The following is a 13,473-nucleotide window of genomic DNA, read 5'->3' as shown; positions in this document are numbered from 1 at the left end:
ATGAAAAACTAAACCAGCCTTTCTGGCACTAAAAACCATGCCACAGTCAAAGTCAGTCAGATCACATTTTTGTCCACTCCGATGTAAGATGTGAATATTAACTGAATAATTAAATTATTTATTTATTTATTTATTTATTTATTTGCTTTTGTATTAATATTTTTGTTTACCTAATTTTTCAGTCAGTTTTTTGATGATCACCCAGCAGTGATTTTTGGAAGATAGGTGATAGGAAAAGGTTGTCAAAAGAGGACTTTAAACTCACCAAAAAATATAAATGACAAAATTCACAAAGAAATTATACTCTAAAAGATTGCTTTTTTTTTTGGGGGGGGGGGGGGGGTAGGTTGTCAATATGAAAGGTGAACTATTGACCCATTCCTTGTGTGCACTCTGGAGGAGGTTAATTTCAAGAATATTCCTGTATTTGGCTGCATTTATCTGTCTCTCAGTTGCTACTAGTCTCCTTGTCCGTGCCATTGAGCATAATGTAACATATTGTTGCCACCACCATGTTTCACCACAGGGATGGTATTAGTTACATATAATAGTGCTTGCTGTTCTAAGTTTAATTTTCATTTCACTGGACTACAGAATCTTTTGCCACATTTTACCAGTTATTTCCATACCATTTACTAAACTCCAAGTGATCTGTCATATGCATTTTACTCAACAGTGACTTACATCTTGCCTCTTTACCACAGAGGCTTGATTTATGGAGTGCTGCAGAGATGGTTGTCTAATAGGTTCTCCTATCTCTACATAGTACTTTTGGACCTATTTTAGAGCTAACGTTGCGTTCTCTCTTACCTCCCAAACATGGACCTTCTTGACCGAATTTCAAAATTGGCTAGACAAAGTTCAAGGTAGTACCAAGCTTCTCCCATTTCAAAATGGTCCTGGGAACACTATGTGACTTGCCACAACTTGATTGCAAAGATTTCCAGACCCTAAGACCTCATGGCTTTGTTTTTGTACTGGCAATGCAGTGTAAAATATTAGCCCTTACAGAGCCAGATGTATGTCTTTCCAAACTATGTCCAATCAATTCAGTTTACAACAGATGTACTGCAGATGGAGTTCTCAAAAGATCTCAATAATAATTAATCCAAACTGGATGAGCCTGACAGCTATTTGGAGTGCCACAGTATAGGTTCTGAATACTTTTATGAATAACAGATTTCAGTATAATTAATTTTATGAAGTTTAATTAAATTTTTAAAAACATATTTTAACTTTGCCATTTTAAGTTAAGTGTAGATTAATTGTAGATGCATGAAATGAAAATTAGTGTGCAACGAGTAAAGGGGTCTGAAACCTTTTCAATTTATGATACACACAATATAATTTGTATCTAAATGTAACATAGAAGTGAACTGGAAATTAGTATCTTGATGTTAATAATAATAATAATAATAATAATAATAATAATAATAATAATAATAAAAACAACATCAATAACAATTTCACAGAAATAAATATTTGATAGTTGATGGACAGTCTTTCCCATCATGAACACTATGCAGTTTTTTGAGGACCCAAACCTAATGCTATTCAAGTTTCAAGTTTGGTTTATTTGTCACATACATAGTCATACACAGTATAACTCGCAGTGAAATGGTTGAGAGTGCTCTGTCCAAACTGAGGAAAAAGAAAACAGGGGGTGCATAGAGAAATATATATTCTATATATGTACAAAAATATATATTAACAATTGTATGTACAATATATGTATATTATGTTTATATACACAATGTACAATGTATATGGTTGTGTGTGTGTATATATATATATATATATATATATATATATATATATATATATATATATATATATATATATATATATATACACACACACAACTGTACAGAATGTACAGTTCCATCTTGTAGATGACATATTTGCAGTTTTTATGTTACATGGTGGTAATTGAACATATTTACAGTTACGTTACATGGTGGTGGTGACGCCCACAGTTTATCAGTTTCCCTGATTCAGGACCCGAATGGCCTGTGGGAAGAAGCTCCTCTTCAGTCTCTCTGTCTTGGTCTTCAGGGAGCGAAAGCACTTCCCTGACCTCAACAGAGAGAAGAGCCTATTGTTGGGATGGGTGGGGGTGGGGTCCTTCACAATCCTCCTTGCCTTGGTCTGGCACCGCTTGTAGTAGATGGTCTGCAGGTCAGGAAGTTCCGTGTGAATGATGCGCTCTGCTGAATGCACTACCCTTTGGAGTGCTTGTCTGTCCTGTTTGGTGCTATACCCAAACCAGACTGTCATGTTCCCCGTGAGGATGCTCTCGATAGTGCAGGTTTAGAAGTTCCGCAGTACCTTGGAGGGCAGTCTGAAGTCTCTTAGGCATCTGGGGTGGTAAAGACGCTGATCAGCCTTCTTTGCCAGGGAGTTGGTGTGGCGGGACCAGGACAGGTCCTGCGAAATGTGAATACCAAGGTACCTGAAACTATCTACTCTCTCCACCCTGGTTCCACTGATCCTCACAGGTTGGTAGTGCCGCACCTGCTTCCTGCTGCAATCCACGATCAGCTCCTTTGTCTTACTGACGTTTAGGAGGAGATTATTTTCCTGGCACCAGTTTTCCAGGTGTTTAATCTCCTCCAGGTAGGCCCTCTCATTGTTGTCCGAGATCAGGCCCATGACAATGGTGTCGTCAGCAAACTTGACAATGATGGTGGAGCTGGAAGTGACTGTGCAGTCGTAGGTGTCCAGTGAGTAGAGCAGGGGGCTTAGGACACAACCCTGAGGAGCTCCAGTGCTGAGGGTGAGGGTGGATGAGGCACAGTTGCCCACCCGTACTGATTGTGGTCTGTCTGTTAGGAAGTTGGAGATCCAGCCGCACAGGGATGTATGCAGTCCTAGATCCTCCAACTTAGTAGTAAGTAGGGAGGGGATGAAACTGAACTGTAGTCGACAAACAGCATTTTAACATAATTACCCCTCCCTTTGTCCAGGTGGGTCAGTGTGGTGTGGAGCAGATGTGCAATTACATCATCAGTGGAGTGGTTGTGGCGGTATGCAAACTGCAGTGGGTCCATGGAGGCTGGCAGTGAAGATGTGATGAAGTCTCTGACTAGCTTTTCAAAGCACTTCATCACGACTGATGTGAGGGCAACAAGGCGGTAGTCATTGAGGCCAGAGGGTCGAGGTTTCTTCGGGACGGGGACGATGGTGGATCGCTATCCATCAGTAGTTATCTGAGTGGGAGTCATTTAGCAGCCAGAGAGAAGTACAGTTCATTCCTGATGGAGCTCATAAAACAAATAACCAAATGTCTCACAATAAAATAAAACTGGGTTAAATATTTTACATGTATTTGTTTTTTAGCACATAAAAACATTTATACATTTGATCTCTTTCCCTGGCCATGAGCACACAATCTTTTTTCTTTGTGTTTTACTTAATTATCCAAACTACACAGAAGAGCATGGCTCTTATGGTTTGTGCATACCCAGCAAGTTTGCCTACCCAAAGTTTGTTTTGATCCAGATCTCAATTAAGCTACTTTGTTACAATGTCTGCCAAGTTACTTTGAAACTCACTAAACAAACAAAGAAACAATCACACTAACTTGTATTTTCCCTGCAAGCAAAAGCATTATAATATAAAATAAACAAATAAAATAAAACACAAATTGCACAAATTAATACATTTTATATAACACCTTTTTCATAACACGTAAAAGTATAGTAAGAAGAAATTAAGACTGAGATACAAGCTTTAAAGTAAAATACAAAGTAAAAAAGGGACAGATCAAAGGGCAACAGAATTTTACTGATGAGTAAAAAGTAAAACAAATGAGATTTAAATTGTCAAATAAAAGCCAATTAAATGACAGAAAAAAAGTCTTCTTTACCAGTCAAGTATAATTAAAGGCTACTGTTATAATAAATATATTTTGAACATCATTTTAAAGGTGTAGCATCTGCATCTTTTGTTATTGTTTTATAGCTGTGTCACTTCAATTATAAAAAAACAATTCCAGAGCTTGGTGCCATGATAACTAAAAGCTTACTTCTGTGTCAGCAGAATTTCTGATATGACCAGGAGATTGCTGTTTGTTGACCAGAGTGAGATAGTAGGAACATATCTAACAATCATTTTCATTCAGTATAGAAGGGGAAGAGTATGAAGTAAAGTGATTTAAAAGCTAGTGTAATGCCAATTCCCATTCTAGGACATTCTAGAGAATTCTGACAACATCATTCTGAATTCAGTGTAAATTAATAGAAAAGCTACTGGGTAGGCCCAAATACAGAGCATTGTACTAGTCCTATATAGATCAGTCAAAGGCATGTATAAATTAATCACTGTCAGCGCTGGAGATAACATCATAGACTTGATCGATATTGCACAGGTATGTTGTTTTGTAGACATATATAGACACTTGTTAAATAATGATTGACTTAGCATTTAAGCAGACTAAATAAACATGTATATTGTTTTTCTGAGCCTCATTTATAAAATCTTTGTTTTGTCTTAGTTGCAGGAAGGTCCTATATATCTGCTGATTAATGTCATATATATAAATCAAGCAAGGAACTAGTACACTTGTAGATGTAATTGATATATAATAATAGACATATTTATTATACCACCCCAAGAAAGAATTAAAAGATTAAATAATGAATAACTCAGAATTGACCCTTGTGGCACTCAAAATACTATATGAGGCTTATAGGTGTGAATAGCTTGGCCAGGGCAAAACAGTAATCACAGCCATTTAAGTAGATCTGAGTGAGTCTGACACTGATTCATAAATGCCCCACCAAACACTATCCAATCATGCTTCACAGATTTAACCTACAAGAGAAGGGATTGTATATTTGAGCTTTGATTGCAAATGTAATTTTTTTTTTTAATGATGCCTTCTGTGCCATGAATCAAGGCACAAAATGCTAAAGACCATGAGCAACAATGAACTCTAATTATGATTTCATTGTTTATTTGTTTATTTATTAAATTCTTATTCAGTTACTCACTTTGTAATTGTTAATTGTAAAATGTAAATGTAATGTTTTTTTTTTTTTTTTTTTTTCCTTTTTGTGAACAATAACTCCAATGTCCAGATACCCAGACACAAATTAAAAAACTCTTGGACTAAACTACACTGCCAATGATGAATCATCACTGGAAATTTTTCTTAGTCTATGCTTAGGTTTAATATTTATCTAGGAAACTAGCCCCCCAAAAGCTTACTTCTGCTTCTTATTACCATTCATTAAACATTAAATCTAAATGCCAAAACAACAGCAACAAAAACAAAGCAGATTAAACTTTTATATTGTCTGAAATCTCTGTTGAGTGGGAATAGATTCATTATTAGTGTGAACATTTATTTTGTGATAAATTCTGTTACCAACATTTTGTGTTCACTCACCATATGCACAAAATTACTCACTGTAATCAGCTTCATTGTTCTCATGGTCAGTATTTGCTGGATTATTAAGGGGTATCTTTGTGCAGCAGCTATCATTAATTAAAGACAATATTGCAAGTCATATTAAGGTAGGCCTATTGTTTTTATTGGTTTGCTGGCAACCATTGCCTACAATCAGCTCATACCTGAAATTCAGTGTTTTAACTTTATTTAGTTTAAATGATTCAAATGCACTATTTGAAATCTATTATCTTATTTGATATAAGATAACAAATCTATTATATTATTTGATATGTGGGCCATGTTGTGCAAATGTCCATGGATGTGCAGAATATTCTTCTTGGTTTAATAATAAGTTTCCCTTTCCACCCAACCTAAAAAAGCAATTAAAAAGAGATTATCAGGAAATCCCATCCTCCACACATGTAGTCATTTTCTGTACAGACTGAAAACACTTTTTGTCCTGTCTTGCTTTGTCCATAGGTATTTGGACATTTGAAATCTCAGATGATCGAAAGGTAAAAATCTAAACAAATATAGAAATGTAGGATATAATTTTTACCCTCTTCTAATGGCATCTACATAGGTTGTACCATTTTTATCATGTACAGATTCCTAATCTATTGGTTACTTGAAGCTATGACAAAAATGCTGAAACTGACAAATATAATAATGTGACTATAAAATTCATTTCTACCTCCTGGGTTCCGTCTAAGGATGTATCTTCGGGTCTCATCATATATGAAGATGAGGAGTGCATATGGTAAGGCACATAACCACCACCAGGGTCTAAAAAAGGGGGGTGGGTGATATAATAGTGATGTTCGGTCACATATACATGATTTAAACTTTATAAAAGTAAAGTGAAAAGAAAAATCACATCTTGGATGGGCTGCATTCCTCCTAAACCTTTTGAGAATAATGATTCCAACCATCCATCATTTAAGATATCACATCACAGAGGTTTGGAGTAAAGGTAAAAATCATGTGCATTATTGCTTACTTGCAAAGTATAGTGTAGGCAAACGTACCTGAGAGGATACATTCTAATGGCAACATCCATGCCTGTGCAATAGGACAGGAAGGAAGCCAGAGCTGTTTCCTCAAACAGACCAAAGATAAGGATTTTGTTCCTGGAAAAAAATAATGAGGGTAGTGAGATTTTTTTTTTTTTTTTTTTTTTTTTTTTGATATTTCTGAAGTCTGAAATCCTAATAAACTTTGGATTTAACTTCACAACTATTCACAGCAGTTTTGAAATAAACACTGTTTACATACTTCATTTTTTGTTGTACAATGGAATTTCTCCTGGTCTTACAGATGATCAAATTGGCCCACTGAACAGTCACAATACTGATAAAGAATGCTGTCTGGCATGTGTACTCTATAATTTTTCTGCTCTCATAAGTCTGCAAAAAAGAAGCACATGTTGATTGAATTAAACAATGAATGGGGAGAATCTCTCATGTGTACTCTTTTACTTCCTGATATGGATTTGTAGGATGTACCCATTGCTGGCCATAACTGTCCTCCAGGTCATTGTGGTACTTATCATCCCAATAAATACGCAGTCCTAACACATATGTGGGCAGAAATCCATTCTCAGCCAGGATCACAAAATATGTGAAGAAACCAGCAACTGCTTGTATCATTCCTAAAAGAAGGAAAACCTCAGTGGTCAAAAAGCAAAATGCTTGTTGTATAAAATTTTCTAAATTGCAGTTCTGAGTGCTATGCTGCACAAACCTAGTATACTTTATAAGTTCATTGGGCTCTAATATTGGCTGCTAATGGGTTTTAATATTGATATTAACATTCTGTTAAAATGTATAAACCAACATTTATATCACCTCAGTGGTCTTACCAAGCTGGCCATATGCTAAACTGACAAGTTTTTCATTGACTAGCTTGTCTTTTTGGGGGTTTCTGGGCAGCCTCTTCATGATATCACTTTCAGCACTCTCAAAGACCAAAGAAATAGCAGGAACCTGGAGAATTAGAAAAGAAAACATATATAAATAGGTCTGTATATCAAGAAAAATGAAGAAGTAAAGTGTGAAACCTGTCCTGTATACCCATCTCTCTATATATCTGTATATTTCTATCTATCTAGTGTACTGAAAACATTCAGTGTGTGACACAAATTTTCTAAACAAACTGGACATTTTGGATAGAGGTCCACTATCAGTACTTGTTTTATGACTGTCAATGTTACAAAAGCCTCACTGTCTTTTAAACAAACAAACAAACAAACAAACAAACACACACTTTCTTATTCTTACCATGTCAGTTCCCAGATCAATACAAAGTATAGCTACAGTGCCGAGAGGAAGGGGAATGCCAGCAATGATGAAGAGGAGAAAAGGGGAGATCTCTGGTACATTACTAGTCAATGTGTAAGTAATTGTCTTCTTCAAGTTGTCAAAAATGAGACGACCTTAAAAGAGAAGTACAGTTTCATTACAATGTTGACATCAGCACAAATTCAGCTTTTAGGAAATATATATATATATATATATATATATGCATTTTTACCTTCCTCAACACCAGTCACAATGGAAGCAAAGTTGTCATCAAGCAAAATCATATCAGCAGCCTGTTTGGAGACATCAGATCCTGCGATGCCCATAGCAACACCGATATCAGCCTTCTTCAGAGCAGGAGAATCATTGACACCATCACCCGTCACAGCCACAATGGCCCCCTGTAAGAAAAGAGACGCTGACAAATAAAACACTTAAATAAAAAATCTCACCTTATTGGAGCTCAAAATGATTAAATTTCTCATTCTTTAAAAAAAAAAAAGTTTCATCCTGGTACCTGTCGCTGACAGCCTTCCACAATGATGAGTTTTTGCTGTGGAGATGTTCTCGCAAACACAATCTCGGTGTGGTTTCTCAAGATGTCATCTAGCTCTTCTGGGCTCATGTCTTTCAGTTCTGAACCATGGACCACGCAGGCCTTTGCCTCTCTGCAAAGATGTTTGACATCAATCTGGAGCAATTGGACTGCCTGTATATTTAAATGTTTGAAAACAATTTTCACTCATGGACCATTGCAAAATAACACTTGAAAAAGCAAATAAAAATTTCAAAGTAACCTCCTGTGTACATCTCCAACAGGAATGTTTAGACGAGCAGCAATATCTTCTACAGTCTCGGTACCCTCAGAGATGATACCCACACCCTTAGCAATGGCTTTAGCTGTGATAGGGTGATCACCAGTTACCATGATAACCTGGAATCACAGAAAAAAAAACATGTCAGTGGTCATCTAAACATATTTAATTTTGTCATGCATTTATGTAAACTAGATGTTATTTTCTGTCAATGCATATATGTTTACTAGAAGGCACTACCTTGATTCCAGCACTCCTGCACTTGGCTACTGCATCTGGTACAGCAGCACGAGGAGGATCAATCATGGACATGAGTCCAATAAAGCACAGGTTGTTAATGGGGAAGTTCAACACCTCAGTGTCAAATGCAAAGCCCTCAGGGAACTGGTCACTGGGCAGATTTAAATGGCAGAAACCTGGAATGGAGAGCAATAAGCATAAGTGCAACGTTCCTTAATTTTCAACAGTATCTAATTTTCCATTTTCAAAGAGTGCAACTAGATCACCTCACCTAACACCCTTTCGCCAAGGCTCCCAAGTTTTACATAAGTATGTTGGAAAGAATCCTTCATTTCATCATTCATGGGAAGCTCTTTGCCCTGAATCATGATGTTTGAACACAGGTCCAGAATCCTCTCAGGAGCTCCCTTAATTACTAATAAGTGCCTGGGCTCAGAGGGGTTGGGGTTCTCATGGACTGAGACCTGATAAAAGATAATTTAACTTCTGTTAAAAGTATCATCGAAGTCACCAGATCCTGAAAATATTCTGGAAAGTTAAGTCTAAGTACCTGGTACTTGTTAGAGGAGTTAAAAGGGATTTCAGCAAGTTTTGGATGCTTGTCTCTCATCTCCATTACTGAACCATAGCAGAGTTCAATACACTTTAGTAGAGCAGAATCTGATGCATCACCATTTGTTTCTCTCTGTTGAAAATTATGTAGAAAAAAAATCAGGCAGTGGCAGTCTGAAGAAAGTGTAATGTTCTTCATCCCAATATGGAGCTACCTAATACAGGTTACAGACCTACTAGATAAACATATTCTTGCTAAATGGAAGTCTTTGTATCAAAAAGTATCAAGAAAATTATAAAGAAAAAGATAGAAAATAGCTTACATATGAAATAACTAGACAAACCTTGAGAATGGATTTTTCTTTGTTTTGATCAGCAAGAAATTCAGCACGGTTGCACAGGCCAGCTACACGAGCCAGGGCTGACCATGTAGGAGAGCTTCTGTCAAAAGAGGTTCCACTCTGGTTCTCTGTAGTGTCCATTTCATGGATCTGGTTGTCAAACCACATGTGAGCGACAGTCATTCGGTTCTGAGTGAGGGTTCCTGTCTTGTCTGAGCAGATGGTGGAGGTGGAGCCAAGAGTTTCCACAGCTTCAAGATTCTTCACGAGGCAGTTCTTCTTGGCCATTCGTTTGGCAGTCAGAGTCAAACAAACCTACAAGAGGAAGTTAAGTAAGTAGGAATATTGAGTAATGACGGCTGTATAATGCTTTGACAGTGATTGTGCATGATCATAAAAAAGACCAAAATTTTAAGCAGAACTAAGTATCCACTGATGCTAGTGCTTATATGATTCATCAGTAGCATAATAGCAATTTTAAGTTAGGTAAATACCTCTATGCCCAAGCTTTTGCTAAGTCTGTTTTTTGGATTACATACCAGTTTTACATGCACATAATACAATACAAATACAAATAATATTGTACTATATTCAGCAAATTTTCTGTCTATATTTTGTTAAGATATCAGTCACATTTTGAAATTATCTATAATAATTCCAGTAGATGCATGTGTGTCATAGATGATGTGGTTAACCTCTGCCATTCATGTATGACTGGGCTTGGGTCATGCTTGATTACTGATATTCATTTCATCTTCATTTGCAATTAAACTTCAATTACATTTGTAAAAATTTCATTTAAGGACATCATTCACATTATATAGTATGATATAGTATGAGGCATCTGTATAACCATCATGGAGGTGTGTCTTTGATGGTGTAATACTTACTGTGACTGTGGCAAGCATACCCTCAGGCACATTGGCTACAATGATTCCGATAAGAAAAATGACAGCTTCCAGCCAGCCATATCCAAGCATGAGGGACAGGATGAAGAAGCTCATACCCAGACAAACTGCCACAACGGTGATAATGTGGATAAAGTGCTCAATCTCTTTGGCAATTGGAGTCTTTCCTCCCTCAAGGCTGGAGGCAAGTATAGCAATGCGACCCATGACAGTGTGATCACCAGTGTTGATGACAATTCCTCTGGCAGAACCTGAAAAAAAATTGTTTTAATTGCTGTAAACATTTTTATTATTAATATTATTTTTTTATTGCACTGGTTTGTGAAGCCCTTATACAGTTAATGTATATTATTTATACATTAACTGTATAATATATAATTATTAATGTATATACATAAATATTATTAAGTATAATATTTGTACCTTCCAGGCAATTTGTGGAAAAGAACACAATGTTTCTTGTTTCCAGGGGATTTTCATTGGAGAACTCAGGAGTACGCGTTTGAGGCTCAGATTCACCAGTAAGAGAGGAGTTGTCCACCTGGGGAGGATGGAATATATAGTTGTTATAATATTCAGCCTCATGGATGTTGAACTTCTGGTTCTGTTTTTAGACCTTTTCCACAAAGCAAGCATTTTAGTGAGCTTTTACAAAACGCTGGAAGTATTCAGGGGTGGGGATTTGAGCGTAGCACCACTTGCATAATCTTATGTTCATTGGTGAAGGGTTCCTTTTTTCACTTCATCCCTCAGTAACGAGGTTTGTATTTGCTTCTGTGAGCATTCAGTTCTTTTCTTCAAGGCTATGCACATCAATGTTAGGGTTTAAAAATCTCCCTGTGTCCATGACATATGATCAGTCTCTTGATTGATATGATTCAAAGTTTATGTAGCCAAAGAGCTTTTTACTGAGGCAAATGTGTGTTTTTAATAGGTGGGGAGTTCTACTACATTAGACACTCAAGGGAATCATCTGTGACAGGCCTGATTCTGTGAATGGGCTTGCAGATTATTTTCTTATTTTCCTTATAAAACTGAATTTTGAAAAATGTATTAATTGGTTAATTAATTGCTTAATTTTTCTATAAAGTTTGTAATGCTTGAGACATTCAGTGATCATCGGAAGAGCTTTAGTGCCCATTTTCTTTCTAATGAGTGACTAATTTAGTGTTTTATCTAAAGAGGAACCATTTTGCTAGAGCTTAGCATCTTGAAGTGGATAAGAACTGAAACACCTCAAGGGAAATTAAATTTAAGTAACTTAATTCTCTGTAAAATAAATGCATTCCATTAATTATTTACTAGGCCTTTTTCCTACCTTGCATCCATGCGCGGAGATAATACGCAGATCAGCTGGAACTCGGTCACCACTCTTAATCTCCACAAGGTCACCAGCCACAACTTCCTCAGCATTGATGCTCTTCTTCTCACCATCACGAATAACCAGGGCTTGCTATATATATAATGCAATCAAGTGAGATCTGGGATGCATGAAATATTAATATTCCTATTATAGTTTGTTGGTATTGTGTATATTATTATACATGTGGGACAAGGTTCTTGAAGGAGTCCATAATCTTTGAACTCTTAGACTCTTGGTAGTATGAGAAGAAACCAGTGATCACCACTATAGCAGCGAGCACAATACCCAGGTATAACTGCAGAAAAAAAGACAAGTGATGTGACAAAAACTGCAACTATTAATTATGATAAATCATACTTATTGCTCTATTTTTATACTAAGACAGTTCAAATATACAGGTCTTACATTATCATTTGCTGGTTCATTCTCTGTGGTAAACTGGATTGCAAAAGCTGTAAAACAGAGAAAAGCACCAATCCACAGCAGAGTGCAGAATCCCCCAAAGAGCTGTTTGCAGAACTTCACCCATTCAGGAGTTGTAGGAGGGGGGGTCAAAGCATTGGGCCCATCACAGGCCAAGATCTCCTTTGCACGGGAACTGGACAAACCCTTACATGAATAAATTAGAATGGCATTAGTTGTATTATTTTGAGCAATTGAGTTTGATTCAGGTTTAAAATAACCAGGTCTTAAAACAAAACAAGCAAAGAAAAAATGAAAAATCCTTCATGTTGGATTAAGTATTATAATATAAAATATATAGATGGTTTATATTTTCAGCATATTTTCAGTTAATAGACTGATGAATATCATGCCTACTTCCATTATATTGGAAATGAACTAAGCTTGGGAATTGTAGCACTGTGCATTTCTGTGTATTATTACAACAGATTTAATGAATTAACAAGAAACATTTGTTACAAGACACCCTCTACTTACTTTGTTAATGTCAGTCCCATATTTGCGATGCAACTCATCTATGGTCAACTTGTGATCATCCTACACAAGGGTGGAGAGGATTTAAATATTTAAAAAACCAAAATTACCATTCCTTTTACTCTTTCTGTCATAATGTATAAAAACAGTAATACAGAACATGTGCCATGAGAATGAAGTGATCAGCCAATAGCAAGGATTCCTGCTGTTTGAATGTATTCTGAAGATAAAATGGTTTTCATAAGAATAAGATAAGTTGTTTTTTTTACCAGTTCCACTTCTTTCTTGAGTTCCTCAATGTCTGTCTTCTTCTTCTTTTTTTTACCCCCATCTTCTGAAGTTGCTGCCAAATTGTACTTATCGCTTCCCATCTGTACAAAATACGCCCAATTCAAACTGAATACATCTAACCTCAGGAATTATAGATTAAAAACCACAGATTAACAGTTTCATATTCAATTAATCAAAAGTACTAGCAAAATCAAGGCTGACATAAACAAACAAACAAACAAAAAAGTGGTCAAAACAAGAAACACGTGCAAAAGGAGAAAGTAACCCACTTACTCTTAACCCCATTGTTTATCTTGTTATATCTTAGGTTATTTTCTAGCGATGTGTTAAAG

The 13,473-nt window shown here is 36.3% G+C and overlaps 1 protein-coding gene across 3 annotated transcripts; it reads right to left on the bottom strand.

Moving 5' to 3' along the window:
- Window positions 1-5,052: 5,052 nt before the first annotated feature.
- Window positions 5,053-13,473, bottom strand: LOC145643277 (sodium/potassium-transporting ATPase subunit alpha-1-like). 3 transcript variants are annotated; one of them, XM_035535017.2, is made up of 22 exons: window positions 13,415-13,473; window positions 13,120-13,221; window positions 12,854-12,913; window positions 12,320-12,523; window positions 12,096-12,209; window positions 11,870-12,004; window positions 10,975-11,092; window positions 10,534-10,802; window positions 9,647-9,958; window positions 9,301-9,435; window positions 9,022-9,214; window positions 8,751-8,926; window positions 8,493-8,629; window positions 8,213-8,363; window positions 7,928-8,096; window positions 7,675-7,829; window positions 7,257-7,380; window positions 6,901-7,046; window positions 6,671-6,801; window positions 6,424-6,525; window positions 6,090-6,181; window positions 5,056-5,766 (listed from the first exon to the last, which is right to left on the bottom strand). In XM_035535017.2, the coding sequence occupies exons 1-22, from the start codon at window positions 13,424-13,426 to the stop codon at window positions 5,738-5,740; spliced, it is 3,066 nt and encodes a 1,021-aa protein (XP_035390910.1). In that variant the 5' UTR covers window positions 13,427-13,473; the 3' UTR covers window positions 5,056-5,737. The 3 variants fall into 3 exon arrangements, with proteins under 3 accessions (XP_081556992.1, XP_035390910.1, XP_081556991.1); XM_081700865.1 differs by lacking the exons at window positions 5,056-5,766; window positions 6,090-6,181; window positions 6,424-6,525; window positions 6,671-6,801 and having other exon boundaries at window positions 6,927-7,046; window positions 7,243-7,380; XM_081700866.1 differs by lacking the exons at window positions 7,675-7,829; window positions 7,928-8,096; window positions 8,213-8,363; ... (11 more) ...; window positions 13,120-13,221; window positions 13,415-13,473 and having other exon boundaries at window positions 5,053-5,766; window positions 7,243-7,371.

The sequence above is a fragment of the Electrophorus electricus genome, chromosome 18, assembly GCF_041902795.1.
Source record: "Electrophorus electricus isolate QZ-2024a chromosome 18, ASM4190279v1, whole genome shotgun sequence".
Lineage (NCBI taxonomy): Eukaryota > Metazoa > Chordata > Actinopteri > Gymnotiformes > Gymnotidae > Electrophorus > Electrophorus electricus.
Note: the sequence above shows the minus strand (reverse complement) of the source record. Positions and strands in the feature narration are given on the sequence as shown.